This window comes from Lepus europaeus, chromosome 18 (assembly GCF_033115175.1).
Source record: "Lepus europaeus isolate LE1 chromosome 18, mLepTim1.pri, whole genome shotgun sequence".
NCBI lineage: Eukaryota > Metazoa > Chordata > Mammalia > Lagomorpha > Leporidae > Lepus > Lepus europaeus.
This window is the reverse complement of record NC_084844.1, coordinates 2,358,391-2,379,583: the sequence shown is the minus strand read 5'-3', so window position 1 is coordinate 2,379,583 and position 21,193 is coordinate 2,358,391. Positions and strand designations below refer to the sequence as shown.

The window sequence follows — 21,193 nt, the reverse complement described above, 5'->3', positions numbered from 1 at the left end:
GGCAGCTCCGCCCCACTCCTGAAACGGGGAAGGACGAGCGAGGCCCTCCCCTCCACGTTCTCTCCACGGCCCCTCCACACACCCTCCACACACCCTCCACGGCCCCTAAACGACCCATCCACGTCCCAACGTACCCTCCACACCCCTGAACGGCCCCTCCACAGCCCCCTCCACGTCCCCTCCACGTCCTCTCCAAGGCCCCTCCATGGCCCCTCCATGTCTCCCTCCATGTCTCCCTCCACGTCCCCTCCACGTCCCCTCCACGTCCCCTCCACATCCCCCTCCACACCCCCCTCCATGGCTCCCTCCACGTCCTCCCCTCCACGTCCTCCCCTCCACGTCCTCCCCTCCACATCCCCCTCCACGTCCCCTCCACGTCCCAGGCCCTGCCCTCGACCACGTGCCCAAGAGACGGCTTCCCTGAGAGTTCACGCCAGGGTCCACATGGCCCTGTGCGCTCCTGAGCGCCAGGAAGTTGGGGCACAGAGCTGGGGGTCACACGTCTGAGACAGCTGGCACCCAAAGGCTTTCTGCGCCCAGAGGCGGCGGCGTCCCACCCCACTCTCACTGCCAGGTGCCGAAGAGCAGAGCGGGCAGAGGGCTCGGCTGAGGCCAGTTCTGGGGACAGGTGCAGCCCCTCCGGCCACACTGGGCGGCACAGAGGCCCCAGGGGATTTCCGGGTGGGGGTGGGGTAGGGGGAGTGAGACACCGGCTCGTTCATGTCCTGACTGCAGCCCAGGGTCCACAGCCCTGCCGTCAGCCATCTCTGGGTGGAGACTGAGTTTCGGGGCTGAGCAGGTGCACCTGCTGCTCTGTCTCCTGCCCCACACAGCACAGCGGCTCACCCAGAGATGATTTCACCGCGACGGATGAGCTCTGGGCACATCCACACCACCTCGTGGGAGGGTTGGAGCGACTGCCAGGCAGGAGGGGGTGGCTCAGTGACGCCCCCGGCCCCCCCTCCCCCAACGGCAGCTGCCTTACTGGAGAGATTGATTGGCAGCATGGACTCGGGAGCGCTCTGCCTCTAGGGACCTTGGCGGCAGAGGGGGGACTCACGAGAGCGCCGGGGCTGGCTCGCTCACTCTTTCCTGGGGGCACCCACGCTGGGTCCGTGCCTGCTGCCACCCCTGGGGGACGGGCACCTCCCGTCTTCTCCACACCCAGGTACCACTGGCAGGACCCCAAGTCTGCGTCTTCCCGATCCCCCACCTCCACCTGGCCCATAGACCACGCGCCACGCTGCTTTCTGAGGTGCTGCTGTCCCTCAGCATCCCGGGCGCTGCTCCTCCCCGCCCAGCTCCTCCTCCCTGCCCAGCTCCTCCTCCCTGCCCAGCTCCTCCTCCCTGCTCAGCTGCTCCTCCCCGCCCAGCTGCTCCTCCCCGCCCAGCTGCTCCTCCCCACTCAGCTGCTCCTCCCCGCCCAGCTGCTCCTCCCCACCCAGCTGCTCCTCCCCACCCAGCTACTCCTCCCCGCCCAGCTGCTCCTCCCCGCCCAGCTGCTCCTCCCCACCCAGCTCCTCCTCCCCGCTCAGCTGCTCCTCCCCACCCAGCTCCTCCTCCCCGCCCAGCTGCTCCTCCCCGCCCAGCTGCTCCTCCCCACCTAGCTGCTCCTCCCTGCCCAGCTGCTCCTCCCCGCCCAGCTGCTCCTCCCCGCCCAGCTGCTCCTCCCCGCTCAGCTGCTCCTCCCCACCCAGCTCCTCCTCCCCGCCCAGCTGCTCCTCCCTGCCCAGCTTCTCCTCCCCGCCCAGCTCCTCCTCCCCACCCAGCTGCTCCTCCCCGCCCAGCTGCTCCTCCCCACTCAGCTCCTCCTCCCCACTCAGCTGCTCCTCCCCGCCCAGCCGCTCCTCCCCACCCAGCTGCTCCTCCCTGCCCAGCTGCTCCTCCGCGCCCAGCTCCTCCTCCCCGCCCAGCTGCTCCTCCCCACTCAGCTCCTCCTCCCCGCGCAGCTGCTCCTCCCCACTCAGTTTCTCCTCCCTGCCCAGCTGCTCCTCTGTGCTCAGCTGCTCCTCCCGACTGAGGTTCCCTGATCTCCCTGCCCTGTCCTTGGGTGTCACCTGGCCTCTCCCCAGCCCAGGAGCCCCGCCCAGCAGGTCCCCTCCGTGGGTGGGCGGAGCTCTGGCTGCAGACCCGGGCAGGTGACCACAGTCACCTGTGCAGCAGAGACCCCTCTCTGTGTCCCTCCTCCTCGGGCCCAGCGACCTGGGAAGCCACAGCACACGAAGAGCCTGGCACAATCTCCCCCCGGGCTGAACGCAAACCCGGACCCCAGCCCTGCCCAGGCCCTGGGCCAGCACGTCCCTGTGGAACAGAGACCGGGGCAGCCCTCAGCGCCTTCCAGCTGCCCAGCACCGAGCTGAGTACAGCCTCACGGTGCTGACCACAACAGTAATGACGGCAGCGATGACCGGACGCCGTCCCTGGGGCCGCGCGGATCTCCTGCTGCCCAGCCAAAGGCCAAATGGGTGGACAGCAATGAACTTGATCCTGCTCTGTATTTGAGAAGCACAGGTGTCCCGAGCTCTTCACCTTCAGCAACGCCTGCGGCAGCGAGAAGCCAGAAGCTGAGGTCTCCCTCGGGGGAGGCAGGGACCTAAGTACTGAGCCACCCCTGCTCCTCCCAGGGCGCTCGCCAGCAGGAAGCTGGAACGGGGTGCAGAGCGAGGACTGGGCCCTGGGCGCTCAGATACGGAGTGCGGGCCTCTGTGGGATTGTTGGTGCTCGGGGGTCTCAGGACCCCCACCTACCCCCACCCCTGCCTCCCCTGCTTGGCAAGGCCCTCCTCCCTCCAGCCCCAGCCTCAGCCCGCCCACTGCCACCCAGGCTTGGCCCTGGCCCCAGCACTTGGGCAGCTGGGAGGAGGCGGCTGCGGGGGCCCCCGGAGCAGCACCGAGGCCAAGGCTCAGGGAGGTGGACGCCCCCACGTGGAGCAGTGGGCACCGAGGCGTCGGCCGCCACACCCGAGTTCCCCATCCCGAGACCCAGCCCCGGGGACATGGACTGTGACACCGCCTCGTCGGTGGTGCACCTGCTCGGACTTCAGCTCCTGTCCTTCCGGTGGGCGGCCCAGCATGGTGGCCCCACTGCATCCGCTGTAGGAAGTCACCCAGAGGCGCCTCAGCAAAAGCCCTGCCCAGGCCAGCGTCCGAGGCTCGCACTTGTTCTGCCGCTGCTGTCCAGGCCTGGGCCCTGCCTCAGGCTCCATCCCATGCGGCGGCTTCGCGGGTGATGTGCAGGGGCTCTGGGTCATCCCCCCCGCGAGCCGGCGCCCACTCCTCCCAGCACTGCTTACCCTAGTGTGTGTCTCTTTTAATTTTAAATGATCATTTTAAAAGATTTTAAAAGACTCTGTGGCGTAGTGGGTAAGGCCACTGCCTGCAGTGCTGGCATCCCATATGGGCACCGGTTTGAGTCCCGGCTGCTGCACTTCCGATCCAGCTCTCTGCTGTGGCCTGGGAAAGCAGTAGAAGATGGCCCAAGTCCTTGGGCCCCTGTACTCGCGTGGGAGACCCAGAAGAAGCCCCTGGCTCCTGGCTTCGAATTGACACAGCTCCAGCTGTTGTGGCCATTTAGGGAGTGAACCAGTGGATGGAAAAATCTCTCTCTCTCTCTCTCTCTCTCTCTCTCTCTCTCTCTCTCTCTGCCTCTCCTTCTCTCTGTGTGTAACTCTGACTTTCAAGTAAATAAATAAATCTTTAAAAATAAATAAAAAATATGTATTTGAAAGACAGAGGGAGAGACAGAGACATCTTCCAGCCTCTGACTCACTCCCCAGATGACCACAACGGCCAGGGCTCACCCAGAACAGAGCGAGGGGACTCCGTCAGGTCTCCCACGTGGTGCAGGGTCCCTGGCCCTCGGGCCATCTTCCGCTGCTTTCCCAGGCCACAGCAGGGAGCTGGATGGGAAGGGGAGCAGCACTGTCGCCCATAGGGGATGCCGGCGTCACAGGCGGCAGCTTAACCCGTTATGCCGCAACGCCGGAGCCTAGGGATCCCCATTTTGAAAATTAAGCTGCATCCCACCCCACACCACAAGAAGCTGCAAAGGAAAAGATTGGCCATCTCCCGCAGTAAAGTAAGAAGGCCATTTTCTTTAAACACACAAACCATAAAGGAAATAACCAAGAAAATCTGAAAACAGTAAAATTTTATGCAAAGCAAATCAGGTGGGGAAACGAGTCACAAACTGGGAGGTGTTTTCAACCTGCGTAGCTGTCAGAGGACGGATAGGCTGCTTCTAGGGCCGGTAAAAACCAGTGCTTACAGGAGGTGGGACGTGGGCCGGCGCCGTGGCGTAGCGGGTAAGGCTGCAGCTGTGATGCCGGCATTCCATGTGGCCGCAAGTTCGAGTCCCGGCTGCTCCACTTCCCATCCAGCTCTCCGCTTTGCATCTGGGAAAGCAGCAGAAGATGGCCCAGGTGCTCAGGCCCCTGCACCTGCGTGGGAGACCTGGATGGAGCTCCTGGCTCCTGGCTTCAGCCTGGCTCTGCCCTGACTGTCGTGGCCATCTGGGGAGTGAACCAGCGGATGGAAGACCTCTTTCTCTCTCTCTCTCTCTCTCTCTCTGTAACTCCACCTCTCAAATAAATGACTAAAACCTTAAAGCCAGGGGCTTCCTCCCATCTCCCAGCGCTTGCAGAGTCACTGGGCCGCCTCCCTCCTGACCCTGTTGCCCTCGCTTCTCCCCCACAGCTCCCGGCCTCACGGGGTCAGACCCTCTCGGAGCTGTTGGTGACGTCTCCCCAAGGCCCCCAGGTTGGGGAGACGGGCCAGGTGCAGTCCTCCACCCCGCCCAGTGCCCTCCCCACCCAGCCCCCAGGGGCACCCGTGCTGCCCTGGCCGTCCCCCTACCCCCCACGGGGCCGCTGTGTCCCCGTCCCTGGGAGGGGCCCTGAGAGCCAGAGCTGCTCATCTCCCCTCCCACCTGGCCCCCCTCTGCCCCCTACACACCCAGTCACCCACGGCCTCGGGGGAGGAGAGGCCACTGCCTGCCACCTGTCTGCAGGGGAGGGGTCCCAGCTCCCCCTCAGCCCCGGCCCCAGACTTCGTGGCCCTCACTGGGCTCCCAGCCCTGGAAGCCCACACAGCAGGGTGAGACTCCCAAGCCCCCTCCTCACCATACGCCCAAGGAGATGCTCACAGGGACCGGACTCCGCCCTCCTGTCCCCTCGGAGGTCACAGGTGGGCACACGGACACCGGGTAACATCAGGATCTCTGCATCCCAGGGCAGAGTGAGCCGTGTCCCGGAGGGGTCGCCGCCTCAAGGACAGGGGAGGCCAAGACACGCCCACGACCCGACCACCAGCAGTCCAGCGTTCAGCACCACGGACAGCCAGCCAGCCGAGCCCTGACACAGCCGATGCAGGGCGCCGAGCACCCCTCATGGGGGCCGGAGGACTGGGGAGGCTGAGATGTGCGCCGGGTGGAAACGGATGCCCAGGCTGTTGCGGGCCCAGGGAGCCGGTGCACAGGCACGAGGCTGGGGGGGCGGTGCCTGGAGGAGGTTCACATTGCCAGGAAGCTGGAATCAGGCACAGAGTGCAGTAGCACCAAACACCCGCCCCTCACCCCACAGCTCTGTGCCGGCCTCTGACTATACCCAGCTGCGGTAGCTCCCTGTTCAGGCCTTCTGTCCCGGAGCGGCTCCTGGCCCCAGACGGGAAGTGGGCATGGTCTCTGACCTGTGAGCCTTGCCTCCCATGGCCTCCTCCACCCACAGTCGTGTAGTGAGAGCACCCTCATGTCTCGGGGGAGCAGCAGGCTCACCCACTGTCCAGTCAGGCTGCCCAGTCAGGGGTCTCCCTGCGGCCCCGTCCCACCCGTCAAAGTTGAGCTGGACTTAAAGGCTGTTTCCGGTGGCCCAGGTGTGCGCCTGCGTGGTGGACTTGGTCAAAGCTTCCCCTCGGGTCCCGCGGGGCATCACCCCTAGAGACGGGCTCATGGCTGCCCGGCAGTCTGCTCTGACCGTGCCCAGCGCTGGGCCGGCTGGAGCCAGCAGGTGAGGCCTGTGGGCTGTGGTTCCAGCCTGGGATAGTGGCAGGGAAGTCGAGGCACAGCAAAGAGACCCAGGCGGACTCAACTGCGTGGGCAGGGCCCGGTGTCTTCAGCCTGGGCTGGCCGGTCGCTGACCCACATGGCACGGTAGATGGCAGCTCACCAGCAGCCTCAGGGGGAGGGGAGGACAGGGGACAGGGGGGTCTCCAGGTCCCTGGCCCCACCTTGGGCAGAGGCCACGCCCTGGAGTCCTCACAGCCCAGCGCCCCAGTGGCTTCTGCCTCCACCCACTGATGGGGTCTCTGGGCCATGAGACCGTCCACTGCGACTCCTTCAGGGTCACTGTGGCCCCACATGTACACACACACATGCACACACGTGCACATGGGCATACTCACATGCACACATGTGCGTGCACACACATACATGCACACACGTGCACGAGCACCCAGGCTTCCTCGGGTCCAGGCTCCCAGAGCCACTCTGCCCTGTTTTCTGGGCCGGCCTTGGTTTGAACCAGCAAGGGAGGCCCGGCCTGGCAGGGTGGGGCAGCACCGTGGCACCCGCGTGACGGTTCTCTGCCATCAGACCAGCACGGAGTGACCCAAAGAGGGCAAGTGTGGTGCCCGGGGCCACCTGGCCGTCCGCCGAGGCCACCGGGTGCAGCTCCCTGGCTCCCGGGGGCACCAGAACCATGACAGCCAGTGTGAGACAGGGGCTGGTCACGACTCCAGGGAGCAGGCCGGGAAAAAGGAGCTGTGCACTGGCACAGGGAGGTGGCCGCGGGGCGAGGCCACCGTAGCCGGTAACCCCGGGGGAAGTGGATTATTCTAAGCCAGCACGCCTCCCCTCGCCGGCCAGCCCGCCTCCCCTCGCCGGCCAGCCCGCCATCGACACGTGCTTGCCTAACTCTAAAGAAGGGAGGAAAAAAAAAAAAAACATGGCGAGGCCGGCGCTTGCCATGCAAGCGCCCAAGTGCACGGCGGCCGGCTGTGCAGCGGGCGCGCGGCCAGGGAGTATTCTGGGACTGGACCTCTTCCCTCGCCCTAAATTTAACCAGCTGGGAATCTTTATTTAAGTTGCATCCTATTCAACCTCATGGAATAGACTCGCCTCTGCATGGCAACGCGTCCTCCAGCGTGCAGAAGGAGCCGGCACCCTTGGCCGGACCCGGCCTCCTGGCTGCAACCCAGGCGGGAGCGGGCGGGGGTGCGGGCGGCGCTGACGCGAGGCCACTGGCCCTGGGCTCAGGGGACAGTCTGAGATGATGGCCACGGAGGCTCCCGAGACAGCGCAGGAAATTAAAAAGCAGCGGCGAGGGAGCCAGGCCGGCCAGGAGAATGAATAAGACGTCGCTCGGGTCCGGTTCACGGCAGGGTCGGGCGCGCCGCGGCTGCACTGCTGTCCCTGATGGCCGCCCGCTCCGGTGGGGGCTGGGCGCAAATCCCGCCCGTCCCCCCCCGGCCATGCATGGTGCCTCAGTTTCCCCAGCTGCCCGCCGGCACTGCCTTCAGGATAAGGGAGGGCCCGGGTGTGTGTGGTGCCCCCCGTGGTAGGAGCGCGTGCCCCCTGCTGTTGCTGTCTCATCACTGGGAGCAGAGGCGTGAACGGGGAAGAACCGTCGACTTGGGGTTCGGTTCTGTGGCCCGGGTGCCAGGCGGGTTCCATGCGGAGGGGCGGGCACTGGTGCCGCTTGGGACCCGGCATCTCCTCAGGGTGCCTGGTCTGAGTCTCAGCCCCCCCAACTTCGGGGCCGGCTTCGCACCCTACGAGGCAGCTCGAGGCCTTGGGTCCCTGCTGCCCCCGTGGGAGACCCACATCGAGGTCTGGGCTCTTGGTGTGGACCTGGCCCAGCCCAAGGGTTGTGAGCTTTTGGGGAGTGAACCAGCAGTTGGAAGGTCTCTCCACCTCGCTGGGGGCTGAGACAGAGGTGGGGGGTGGACCCCAAAGCAGGGAGTCGTCAGGGTAGACGCAGCGGCAGGAACGAGCCGGGAGTTGTGCAGGGCAGATGGGGGCCCCCAGCGTGGGGGAGCTCGCATTCTAAGACGTCCAATGGTGGGGACCCCGGGAGGGGCTGGGCAGAGGAGAAAGTGGGGCCCACAGATCCCAGGCTCTGCCACCGCCCTGCCCCCCTGCTTCTGTTGTTGGGGATGGAAAGGGGAGTCAGCGTGAGCCCCGGGAGCCAGCCCTGCTTCCCCAGCCGTCCTGGACCCTGCCCCCACCCCGGTAGGGAGCACATCCCACTCTGACCACCTCCCGCTTGGCCCCCGGCCCCCAGCCCCCTGCGCTTTCTGGGGCGGCCACTGTGTAAGCACAGGTGTGCCCGGGGCTCATTTGTTAGTCTCATGAACTCATCCTCACCTTCGTTCTGTGTCTGTAACCTCGCCAGGCCTGACCCGGCCTTGCAGGGAGGGGGTGGGGCGGGGCCTGCAGCCCCATGCACCCCCCTGACCCAGCTGTGCACACCCGGGGGGCATTGGGGAACACCCAGCCACTGAGAACCAGGGCGGAGGAGCCTCACCCCGGGAGACTGCGACTGCCAGGCCCTTCCGCGCCCACCCCCAGCCGCCAGCCGGCCCGGTGCCTCCATCCCTACTCGCTGTTGTGGTGGGTGCACAGGAGGGGAGGGGCTCCAGCTGCCCGTCCAGGCTCCTAATGCGGTCCCCGCTCCCGGCCTCCGGGCCTGTGAGGAGGGCTCCGATCCGGGGCCACAGCTCCCCATCTTCCTGCCGAGCGAGGAGCCTCGGGGGCGCCGGCCCTCTGCCCCCACCGAGCACTCGCCAGTGGCTCCAGGGGCACCTGCCCGCCCGCGGCCCCAGAACAAAGGCAGACACTGATCCACGGCCTCGCGGGCACCATCGAGGCAGCCTATGAGCGCCATTGCATCCTGCAGGTCCCGGGAGCTAGGCCCAAGTGAAGGGCCCGGGACCCAGGACGGACAGGGGAGGGCCCGGCGGGACCCCAGGGTGGGGGCAGCAAGCCAACACCCCTCCCAGCAGACCGCCGGGAGCACCAGACACTCCAGGCTCCCGGGCAGAAGCTGCTGGACAGCGGCGCCCCCTGGAGGCAGGGGAGCCAGGAGAACTGGCCGGCGGGGCCACCCCAGGGGCCGAGGCTGCCCGGCGCCGGGGCCCTCCAGCAGCTACAGCGGCACCGGCTGCTGAAAGTCCAGGACAGCGTCCGGGAGGGACGTGGCCACTCGGGAGACCCCCGGCCACAGGCACTGCTGGGATGCGTCAGCCCGGACCCACTTCCTGTCCATCTCCCCTGAGGCCAGGGTCCAGGAGAGGGGTCAGGGGCCTCTCAACGGTGGGGGAAGCACTCCCTGCCCCCACCCTTCCACAGCACTCAGGAGCTGTCTCCAGCTGAGGGTGATGGATCCCCGCACCCCCCCACCCCTGCAGCTGTGTGACCTCGGGCAGGCCGCCTGGCCTCTCTGGGCTCACTCAGAGGCCCCAGGAGGGCTGGAGAGAGGCTGGAGGGCTGCCGCGGGGCGTTCCTGAATGTGCACACTGGTGCACACGTGTGCTTGTCTGTGCACGCGTGTGCGGTCCTCAGCCTCGGGATGGTGATGACGGTGACGAGAGCCAGGTGCAGGAGCTGGGGGCCCACCTTGCTCCTCTGGTCCCAGCAGTGGGGGGACCCTGAGAGTCGGGACAGTGTCCACTGCTCGCCGAGCAAGGGGCCGCCCCCCGTCCCCACCGGGCTCCGGCAGAGGTGCCAGGGACATGGGCAGGCTGGGGGAGGTCAGAGCTGCAGGCCGCAGGTGCAGGGCCTCTTTCCCTGGGTCTCTCTGGGTCCCCCAGGTCCTAGGCAGCACCCAGGAGCCACCCCTGGCCTGGGAGCTGCACAGACCTGGGTCAGGTGCCAGCCCCGGTGCAGGGGCCATGGGGGACCCTGGACCACTCTGGCCCCCACTGTGAAACGGGGGCGCAGGCTACCACTGCGCATGGTCACACCCACAGCAGTGTCCCCAAACTGTCCCCAGGGGGCAGATGCCACAGACTGCTCTGGACCTGAGGGGCCCTGGGCCCCTCCCATGAGAACGCAAAGCCCCCACCGTGGGCTTCTAGACTCACCAGGGCTTCTCCGGGTGGGGGAGCCGGGCCAGGGGCGGCTCCAGGAGCCCAGGGCCGGAGGCAGGGCTGAGCAAGGGCCCCGGGTGACACTCACAGGACCAGGGACGCCCTGGGAGTTCCCAAGGGAACCCGGAAGCCCTGGGCCAAGGCAGGGCAGCCGCGAGGAGCTGCGAGCAGAGACGGGAAGTGGGGGAGGAAGGCGGGGCCTCAGGGACCGGCTTGGAGGGAGGGCTCAGAGGCCCTGAGAGGGGACGGCGGGGTGGCCAGCCTTGGGGTCCCACACAACCCCCGGCTGCAGGAGCAGGAGCGAGCCCGGGAGGCGGATGAGGTCTAAGAATGCGCAGACCCCAGAAGGACCCGGAGGTGAGAGGGGGGACGTGGGCAGGTGCCCGGGGGTGGGGGGACCCCGGCCCGTAGGCCCTAGCCGCGCCATGGCCTGAAGGTGGCCGCCTGCCACAGCTCCTGGCTGTACCTGGGGAGGCCTTGGTGCACAGCCCCCCCACTGAGACGCAGCCCCGACCACCCCAGGCCTCTCACTGGGCCAGGCCGGCCACTGCCCACCCTGCGCCCATCACGACCCTCAGACTCATTCCCTGCCGGTCTCGGAGCCGGGCTGACGCCCCTCTGTCCAGGGCCTCTTTGTGCCCCCTCTCCAGTGGGAGGGGTGCTCAGCACAGGCACCCCAAGCCCTGAGGGGCCCCTCCAGTGTGGGCAGCACAGACTGTGGGGCCCCAGATGCACACCAGGCAGGGGACGCCCAGCCCTGAGAGTGCCTGGCGGGCTGTGAGCCGGCCTGGGCCACTGCCACCACTCGGCCTTGTCCCAGCTCAGCCCGAAGCGGATGAGAGAAGTCCCACCAGGGGCCGGGGCAGATGGGCAGGCTCCGGACCCCCGCCCGGCCGCCATCTGTCCCGACAGTCGGTCCGTCTGGCTGGGCAGCCCCCCCTCCCAGCCCACCATCTGCCAGCTCCGCCAGGCCCCGGGGAGGGGACAGAGCAAGACCGGAGCCCAGGCCTGGCCGCCTCCAACTGGCACCACCTGGCACCTGCAGGAAAGAGGCCGTGGGCAGGGGATGGCCAGGGGGTCAGCTCCAGGCGGGCAGAGGCAGGAGCACCCGCCGAAGCTGCAGGGGTACGAGAGCCGGCGCCCCTCCTCATCTGCCCAGGTGACCGGGGTGTCCCCACTGGAGATGCCCGGACCAGGCTTGGGCCCCGCTCCTGGAGGCAGCGCCTCCCCCTCTTAGGACCCCCGTGCCTGAGAAGAAAGAGGAGCAGAGCCGCTGGGGTCCCCTTGGATTGCAGGCCCCCAGGAGTAGGGCGTACGGACAGCAGCACCCCAGCTCTGCCTCCCAGTCCAGCTGCCTGACTCAGGCCCTGACACCGGCCAACCCAGCTCCCTGGCCGGGCGCTCAGACGCCAGGGACAGGAGCAGATCTCCTGGGCTCAGCACAGGCACGGGCTCCGGGGAGGCCCGGGGCCCGAGGGCCACATTGGTACAGGCACCCCAAGAGGGTGGGGTAAGCAGAGACCTGCGTGGAAGAAGGGGCGCCCCCCCCAACACCTATGTCAGGACCCCCAAGGCCGTGCCTCCTCTCTGACCCTCCCCGCAGGTGATGGGAAATGTCAGGGTTGCGAATTCCAGGTGGTGGGGACAGGTGCGGGTCCCTCCCTGCGGGAGACAGAGAGAGCCCCCTCCTTACCCCTCCAGTTCGGCCTGAGCCCCCAGCGCTGCCCAGGTGCAAAGCTGCAGGATTTACGGCTGGACAGCGCCACCTGGTGGACGTGTGAGAGCCTGCCAACACCGGGGAGCTCCTGGGCCTGGGCTCCTCGGGTGGGATTTCTTCCCTTCTCCCAGCAGGGGCTCTGGGCGCCCCCAGGAGCTGCCTAGGCATGGCCAGTTTCCACAGATGCCCAGCCCAGCCCCTCAAAGGAGCCGCTTCTCTGCAGGCCCCGTCACTGCCGCCCAGGTCTCTGACACGGGAGGCCCCTCTGGCCAAACCCAAAACAGATCTCACCCCAAACAGCAGCAGCGGCTGCCCCTGGCTGAAGCGCCCTAAGGGCGCAAAACCTGGAAGCAGATTTAAAGGGACAGAAAAGACGAAACCCAGCTTTGCTGGAGACCCAAAGAAGAGACCCACCAGGGCCCCCCTCCACTTGGGACAGCACAGAGGAAGCGCGAAGGATTCCCCTCCTGAGCCTGGCGGGGCCGGGAATGTCACCACCTTGCAGCGGCCGATGGGTCGTCACTTCTGGGCGGACAAGGCTACCGGAAGGAGGTGGCCTGGGCTGTGGCCGCCTGGACCTGCCTCGTGGGTGTGCCCCCGTGGCTCCCACAGCCCCGCCCACAAGGGGCCCTGGCCAAGAGACCCAGCTGAACATGGATGCTTTGCGGAATCAGCTTCCGCCCCTCTGTTTCGGGGGACGCGGGTGCTTCTCTGTGGCTCCGGTGCCCAGGGGCCCGTGGGCTCTCCTCTGGGGGTCTGCGCACCTGAGCGGGGCCCCTGCCTGGTCCAGGACGCTGGGCGCCACCTGTCTCGGGCTTCCTCCCTCTCTTCACCACTGCCCTGGGTCTGAGTACAGCAGAGACGCTCGGCGGGGGTCCGGCAGCCCCCACGCCGCTCTCTGTGGCGGGCAGAACCCTGCCCCCCGGATGTCCACGCCCTCACCCCCAGAGCCTGTGCTCCAATTTGTGCGTGATTTTCAGCCACTAGATGGGCAATCTGATCTCTAGAGAGGTCACCCTGGCCTCGTGGGCCCCGGCTCCAGCCCCTTGCGCGACAGGTGCACGGGGAGGCCTCTGGGCAGGGCTGCGCCCGCCCCCAGGACCCTCGAGGACCCCCCCCAGACAGCCTCACCCAGTGCTATTCTGAGCTGTGGCCTGTCCCCTGCCCGCCCCACCCCCAGTGGGCCAGCCGTGGGAGAGGCCCGGGGCCCTGAAATCACCAGGACACGGAGAAGCAGGCTGCTGCCCGGTGCTGAGTGGCCCCTGAGCCCCAAGGGACTTGATGACCTGGCGCCATCTTATCTGCACCCATCTCAGGTTAGGCGCGGCCGGCAAAAACGGCGGCTCCACCCGCCAGAGCGCCGTCTCCTCCCGCCAGAGGCCCCGGGTCCCCGCAGCCGAGCCCAGAGACAGCGCCTGTTCCAGGCACAGCCGAGGCACCCCTCCGACGCCTGCCCCGTGGCCTCCATGGTGCCGTGGGCCCTCAGCTAGCCCAGTCCCTCCGCATGCCAGCCCTGTGCAGAGCGGGAAGCAGGCACGCGTCTGTCCTCCTGTCCACGCAGGTGCACATAAATGCCAGTGGGAGGGGGCGGCCCCAGAGACAAAGAAGCTGAGCCAGGAGCCCCCCAAGTCGTCCACGCATAGGAGCCACACCCAGCGCGACAGCACAAGGCTGCAGTGTCCCAGCCGGGTTGCGACCCCTATGCCAGCCCCCATAGCTCCGGGCGGCCTGCAGTGCAGCCCAGCTCAGCCCCAGGGAGGGTGGGATGGAGCCAAGGGTGGCCGTGGGACCCGTGAAGGGGGCTTCCTTCCAGGGACGGCCCCACAGAGCCAGCCCCCCCCCCAGGAGATGCTGCCCCAGCTGGGGATGAGCTGGGAGCCGCCTGGGCCGCACAAGCTGCCGTTCCCTTATCAGCCCGGCGTGGCCAAAGGTGGCCCCTTATCTGGCGCACTGCTGTCGCTTTCTCCGTACCAGGCCACGACAGACACCCAGGCTGTAAAGGGAAGATCCCGTGAGAGCAGGGATGCCCGTGCGTCTCCCTGTGGGCCACGTGGTTCCAGAAGGATCCACCCCGCCCACCAGGGGCTGATGGAGGGGACAGGATACCCAGACGCCGCCTGCAGCCCAGACCCCTGGACGGGTGCAGCCGCTCTCCCCAGCTGCCCAACAGAGGCAGCCTGTTCGTCCACACCCCCAGGACAAGCCCTTCCAGAGAGTTCCAGGCCAACGGGCCAGGTGCCCTGGAGTCCACACGGGAGGCAGAGTTCAGCGAAGATAACAGTGAGAGGTGCAGCCCTGAGGCACCAGCTGACGAGCGACCAAGCAGTTCCTGGGATCCGGGGGGTGGGGGGCCAGCGGCGGCTCCCCCTGCAGAGAGGGTCCCACCCAGCCCACCAAGTGGGCTCCGAAGCCAGGAGCCAGGTGCTTATCCTGGTCTCCCATGCGGGTGCAGGGCCCAAGCACTTGGGCCATCCTCCACTGCCCTCCCGGGCCACAGCAAGAGAGCTGGACTGGAAGAGAAGCAACCGGGACAAAATCCGGCACCCCGACTGGGACTAGAACCCGGTGTGCCGGCGCCGCAGGTGGAGGATTAGCCTAGTGAGCCACAGCGCTGCCCCCCCCCCAGCACTGTTTTATTTCAAGACTTATTTATTTTGAAGCTCAGAGTTACACAGAGAGAGGAGAGACATCGAGGTCTTCCATCTGCTAGTTCACTCCCCAAATGGTCGCAACAGCCTGGGCTGGGCCAGGCTGAAATCAGGAGCCGGGAGCTCCACCCGAGTCTCCCATGTGGGTGCAGGGACCCAAGCACTTGGCCGTCTTCCACTGCTTTCCCAAGCGCATTAGCAGAGAGCTGGATCGGAAGTGGAGCAGCCGGGACTCGAACCGGCACCCACATGGGATGCTGGCAGTGCAGGTGGAGGGACACAGCCAGGGAAGCGCTCGCCTACAGACCTGGCCCCACTGAGACAGAAACCCAAATAGGAACTGGATCAAGACAGGCGTGTCTCCTCCCTGGGAGTGGCTGCAGCTGAGCCGTCCAGGACCCCTCAGGGTCCAGGCTGCTCCCGCCCACACCTGCGGAGCTCAGGAGCGCCAGGCATCAGATGGAGGAAGATTCCGGAGAGGAGGCGTCAAACTAGCTCCAGGAAGAGGCGCTGGACTGTCACGTGACATGCAGCTTTTGTCCCATTGGCCACATATGGTCACATGGCCATGGCACACTGCATGGGATGCTGGGAGATGTAGTCTTTCTCCTTGGCAGCCATGTTGCCATGAAGAAGACCCCCGCATCAAACCCAGGCCCCTCCGCCCCCATGGCCCACAGGCCCCCGCTGACCCCTGCACGTCTCCGAGCCCCAAGCCTGACCCCTCCCCTCCGCCTCCTCACCTCCCTGTGTGGCCCCCGGCCAGCAGCCTTCCTGCCCCAGCTTCTCCTGGCCCAGGCCTCCTGCCTCAGCCCGTCAGATTCCCCAAGACCCCAACCCTGAGGAGCACGAAGCCCCCACCTCCTCTCCCTCGGCCTGCAGCTCCCATGAGCACTGGCTTCCCGTGGCATCCCTGGCCCCCAGGGAGGGGGCCGGGCCGTGTGCGTGCTGGGCCCGTCCTGGACGGCCGGCCTTCAGGGCACAGAGGGAGGGCTCGGGACGCCGGCCAAGCAGCACTGGTGGGATTCACAAAGCTGAGGCCGAGCAGGACGTGGCAGGCCTGTGGCTCGGGACGTCCACGGGGCCACGCAGGTCTCTCCCCGCGTCCCCAGACAGCGCAGTGGCACCTGCCCTCAGCAAAGCCTGCGGAAGCCACCCCAAGCCCCACGGCCACCATGCACGTCCTGCTAGGACGCGGGCAGTGTTGGCTCCACCCATGTCCACCCCGCCCTCCTGTAGGCCACACCCCACCTGCAAGAGGAGCCTTAAAAAAACAACACTGAGGCCGGCGCCGCGGCTCACTAGGCTAATCCTCCGCCTTGCGGCGCCGGCACACCAGGTTCTAGTCCCGGTCGGGGCACCGATCCTGTCCCGGTTGCCCCTCTTCCAGGCCAGCTCTCTGCGTGGCCAGGGAGTGCAGTGGAGGATGGCCCAAGTCCTTGGGCCCTGCACCCCATGGGAGACCAGGAGAAGCACCTGGCTCCTGCCATCGGATCAGCGCGATGCGCAGGTCGCAGCGCGCCTACCGCGGCGGCCATTGGAGGGTGAACCAACGGCAAAAGGAAGACCTTTCTCTCTGTCTCTCTCTCTCACTATCCACTCTGCCTGTCAAAAAAAAAAAAAAAAGAAAAAAAAAACAACACTGAATCAGCCGAGGCCTTTGAGCTCCCCCCCAGGAGCCGCCGCCACCCACCAGCCTCCCCCCACCGCCCTGCACCATGGTCTTTGTTGGTCCTGTAGACGCGTGTGTCCCCAACCAGGGGGTAGAAGTCAGCCGCCTGTTTCCTTCGTTTCTGGGTCTTTGAACCCAGAACCCTGCCCGGGACAGAACCTGATTAATAGTACTGGGGAGGGAGGGGAGGCGGTAAGAGAGACGGGGTGGGGCGGGGGCGAGCTGCGCACTGCCCTCCTCCCTCCTCCCTCCTCACACAGCACGTCCATCAGGGAGAATGCCCCGCCCCCGAGAAGGAGGGGCTACAGGGCTCCCCGCCTCCCAGGTGCACCTCCCACAGCAGGGAGTCCAGCAGAGGCGCAGGCCGGCGCCCTCAGGGACAAGGCCAGCCGACCCCAGAGGCCCTCACCCAGGCAGGCCCGAGGACCCCAGCTACAGGCTGGAGACGGGGCCCTCTGTGTCCCACTGGTCTCTGGGGTCTGAGAGGCACGGATGGACCATGCAGCTCCGAGGCCTGGGGAGGGGCCAGCTGCCGTCCTGAGTTCTGAGCTCCTGCCCCAGCTTCACCCCAACCCACGAGGGCCGGGACCGAGGGTGGCACAGCCCCAGGGCGGCCCAGCCGCCTCCCGAGACTGCCAGGCCGACCCTGGGACTTTGGTCACCTCCTGGGCAGGAGCCAGCCCCACGCACCTGTCTGTCTGAAGAGCCCGGCATGCGACGCCTGGCCGTCCTGGTCGCTGTGGCTCTGGCCGCCCTCCTGGCCCCTGGCTCTGGGGCGCCTGTCCACAGGCGGGGCTTCCCTCCCGGCCCCAGGAACAAGCTGCTCCTCGTGTCCTTCGACGGCTTCCGCTGGGACTACGACCAGGACGTGGACACCCCCCATCTGGACGCCATGGCACAGGATGGTGTGAAGGCACGGTACATGACTCCCGCCTTCATCACCCTCACCAGCCCCTGCCACTTCACCCTGGTCACTGGTGAGTGCTGGCCTTGGCACGGGACGCCCGCTGGGAGATGGGTCGTGGCCATGGCCATGGCGGGCCCTCACTGCAGGTGCACCTGGGCCCAAAATGGCCAGTGGGCTCCTTAAACAGTGCTCCCAGCAGCCGCCAGGGCTCCAGGGCAGGCGAGTGTGGTGGGAGGTGGGGAGCAAAGACCCCCCAGGCCTGTCCCTGCCCCCAGCTCTGCCCCCGCCTCGTCCCCCTCAGGCTAGCGCTGTGGATCAGGGGGTGAAGCCACCTCCTACAGTGCCGGCATCCCATATGGGGGCCAGTTTGAGTCCTGGCTGCTCCACTTCTGATCCAGCTCTCTGCTAATGTGCCTGGGAAAGCAGCGGACAATGGTCCAAGTGCTTGGGCCCCGCACCCACCTGGGAGACCTGGACGGAGCTCCTGACTGTGGATTGGCCCAGCCCTGGCCATTGAGGCCATTTGGGGAGTGATCCAGAGGATAGAAGATCTCTCTCTGTCTCTACTCTGTCTTTCAAATAAATCAAGAAAGAAAGAGAGAGAGGGAGGGGGGGGAGGGAGGGAAGGGGAGGGGAGGGGAGGGGAGGAAAAAGAAAAAAAGCAAAGCGAAGAAAAGAAAAAGAAAAAGTCAACTCTCCAATACCCCATGCCTCGCCACTGGGTTGACCCAAACCCCAGCCTGGGATTCCTCGGGGGCGGGGCTGGGGTCACGTGGGCGCCGCCTCCCGGGATCCACCTGGGTCTCCCCAACTTTGACTGCAGCTGAGGTCCCCAGGTACACATCGCGTCGTGGGCACGGGGCTGCAGGACTCAAAGTCCACGCGCAGGGGCGGGTTCCCACTGGGTGGGAGCAGTCCAGATCCCACCCCCCCGGGCCCCTGCACCCCTGCTTGCCACCCACCACCGCCACCGGAGCCCGGTGCATCCCCACCCCGCGCTTCTCCCACAGGCAAATACGTGGAGAACCACGGCGTGGTGCACAACATGTTCTACAACACCAGCACCAAGGTGAAGCTGCCCTACCACGCCACGCTGGGCATCCAGAGGTGGTGGGACAACGGCAGCGTGCCCATCTGGATCACGGCCCAGAGGCAGGTAACGCCCCTGCCCAGGAGCCCCCGGGGGAGTGGCAGCAGGACAGGGGAGGGCGCGGTCCCCCAGGCTGCAGCGCTGCCCCGCCCCCCGCCCCCCAGGGCTTACGGACCGGCTCCTTCTTCTACCCGGGCGGGAACGTCACCTACCAAGGGATGGCCCCGACGCTGAGCCGCAAGGAAGGCGTGCTGCACAACTACGGCAACGAGAGCGAGTGGAGGGCGAACGTGGACACCGTGATGGCCTGGCTCGCCCAGGAGGACCTGCACCTGGTCACGCTGTACTTTGGGGAGCCGGACTCCACGGGCCACAGGTACGGCCCCGAGTCCCCGCAGAGGAAGCAGATGGTGGCACAAGTGGACAGGACCGTGGGCTACCTCCGGGACAGCATCGAGCGCCACAACCTCTCGGCCAGCCTGAACCTCATCGTCACGTCCGACCACGGCATGAGGACCGTGCAGAAGGCGGCCAGCGACCTGGTGGAGCTCCACAAGCTCCCCAACTTCACCTTCCAGGACATCGACTTCGAGCTCCTGGACTACGGCCCCAACGGGCTGCTGCTGCCCAAGGAGGGGCGGCTGGAGAAGGTGCTGGCCGCCCTGCAGCACGCCCACCCCCGGCTGCACGTGTACAGGAAGGAGGCCTTCCCCAGGGCCTTCCGCTATGCCGGCCACCCCAGGATCACACCCCTGCTCATGTACAGCGACCCCGGCTACGTCATCCACGGGGTGAGGCCCCTGCGGGGGGGGGGGGGGGCGGCGTCCCTATCCCAGCTGGTCCCCAGGTTGAGGGGTGCCAGACACCCCAGGGACGCAGCCACGCCTTGCGACAGCAGTGCGTGTGCAGGGGCACCGTGTGCACGTGTGCAGGGGCAACGGCTGAGTGCATGTGTGTGCATGTGTGCTTTGTGCGTGTGCACATGTGCACACGTGCGTGCAAGGACTCCTAGCGCCCCCGTCCTCACGGCGTGTTCACAGAGCCTGTGCCTCCGCGTCCCACGCACGCGTCCCCCCCCAGGGCTCCAGTGGAGCGGGCGGGGGTGGGGGTGCCCGCGGCAGGGACCCAGGAGCCCCGCCTTTGCCCGGCAGCGATACAGCGTCCAGTTCAACAACGGGGAGCACGGCTTCGACCACGAGGACGTGGACATGAAGACCATCTTCCGCGCCGTGGGCCCCAGCTTCAAGGCGGGGCTGGAGGTCGAGCCTTTCGAGAGCGTGCACGTGTACGAGCTCATGTGTCAGCTGCTGGGCATCGAGCCCGAGGCCAACGACGGGCACCCGGGCGTGCTGCGGCCCCTGCTCCGCTCCGGTGAGCCGCCCTGGGCCGAGCACCCTGGGCACCTGTGCGTGTGCCTGCCCACCCCAGTGGGGCCGCCTGCCCTCTCCCAGCCCCGCCTTCCCCTCAGCTGGTGTGGGAGGGGTCAGCTGCCTCGCTCACGCAGTGCCCGGGGTTAGAGGGGGAAGCAGTGGTTTGCCCACGGCCGGCTGTGTGCGGCCACCTGCCGTGGGGTTCCTGTCTGGAGCCTTCCACGCACACAGGTGCACACGTACACACACACGTGCACACACACCCCTCACTCCCAGCCTGACCCACCTCCCGGCAGAGGTCACCTGGACGCTGACACGGGCAGGGGCCTGGCTGGAGAGGGGCAGGCCGCAGGAGCAGGGTGGGGTCAGCAGGGAACCAGGCTCCCCCCACCCGGGGTGGGGGGAGCTGGGGCGGGGCGGCCCCCACCCTCCCTCACTGGCTCTTCCCACTTTCCACAGGGTCCACTCTGCGCAGCTGCCGCCCCCGGTGATGGGGCTGCTGGGGTCGCGCTTCTGCTGGCCAAGGCCGCGTGACGCCCCCTGGGCTCCAGGTTAGAGGCCCGGGGTGGAGGATGGGGGAGGGGCGCCTTGCTCCGAGTTCCCCAGCCCAATGACCCCCCCTCCAGCCCCTCTGCGGTCGGCTTAGGGGCGATCCCTAAGAGCCAGGGCAGTGCCAGCCTGCCCAGGGGCCTGGCTCCCGTGATCCTCTGTCCCGTGGAGTCACAGCCCTCCCCCCACATGTCACTCATGTCTTAGGCTCCAAACGCGCCCCTCCCCTCTCCCTCCCTCCGACAAAACCCGCCCCACCCACGAAGTGGCGCTGCCGTCTGCGGCCACACGGGGGCGCGCGGAGCAACGCCGGAGCTCCGGCCACGGGCGGCAAGGATGCTGTGGTCACTGCCCAGGGACCCCGGAGGGCGCCTGCCCAGGCACGAAGCACCCGCGAGACGACGAGCCCCGTGCCGCCTCCATCGCTCGGGCCAGCGGCCCCAGCGCTGAAGGAACTCCCAGCTCCTCAGACGCCAGCAAGCCCGGCTCCTCCCGCTCTGCAAGGGCTGCCCCCAGCCCCAACCCGCACCCCGGGGTCCCCAGGCCTGGCTGGCGCCGGCGTGACCACGACCCCTGTCTCCAAGAGAGGCCCCGCCCTGCTGGGACCCCCGGTCCCTGCCATGTGTTTGCTCCGTGAGCCCCCCCCCCCATCCCGGGACTGAGCCGGCATGGACTTTATAAAGGAGAAGAGAGACAGGAAAGAGGGCGGGAGGAAGGCGCGAGAAAGGACCGGAAGACGTGTGAGCCTCCCCAGCTGTCTCATCACTCAGGGCCTCTGGCGTCCCCGTGACCGCGACCCCTCCCTCCACGGGCGGCTGGGGTCAGCACCGCCAAAGCACACGGCCAGGATTCAAGTCCAGCTCCCGCCCTGCACCCCAGCCCTGGGCCTTGGCTTCCCAACCTGGGATCCTGGGGAGGAGTGGGGGCCGTCTGGTGGGGGGGGGTGGCCTGGGATCCCTGGGAGGAGTGGGGGCCGTCTCAGAGGGTGGCCGGCTCTGGGATCCCGGGGAGGAGTGGTGGCCTTCTGGGGGTGGGGGTGTGGCCTGGGATCCCCGGGGAAGGAGTGCTGGCCGTCTCAGAGTGTGGGCGGCCCTGGGATCCAGGGGGTGGGGGAGTGGTGGCCATCAGGGGGTGGGGGGTGGCCTGGGGTCCCGGGAG

The 21,193-nt window shown here is 67.3% G+C and overlaps 1 protein-coding gene across 1 annotated transcript; it reads left to right on the top strand.

The window, feature by feature from the left end:
* The first annotated feature begins 16,831 nt into the window (after positions 1-16,831).
* ENPP7 (ectonucleotide pyrophosphatase/phosphodiesterase 7) lies at positions 16,832-19,977 on the top strand. The gene is made up of 5 exons (XM_062216118.1): positions 16,832-17,096; positions 18,037-18,182; positions 18,281-18,907; positions 19,268-19,487; positions 19,946-19,977. The coding sequence occupies exons 1-5, from the start codon at positions 16,832-16,834 to the stop codon at positions 19,975-19,977; spliced, it is 1,290 nt and encodes a 429-aa protein (XP_062072102.1).
* The last annotated feature ends 1,216 nt before the right edge of the window (positions 19,978-21,193 follow it).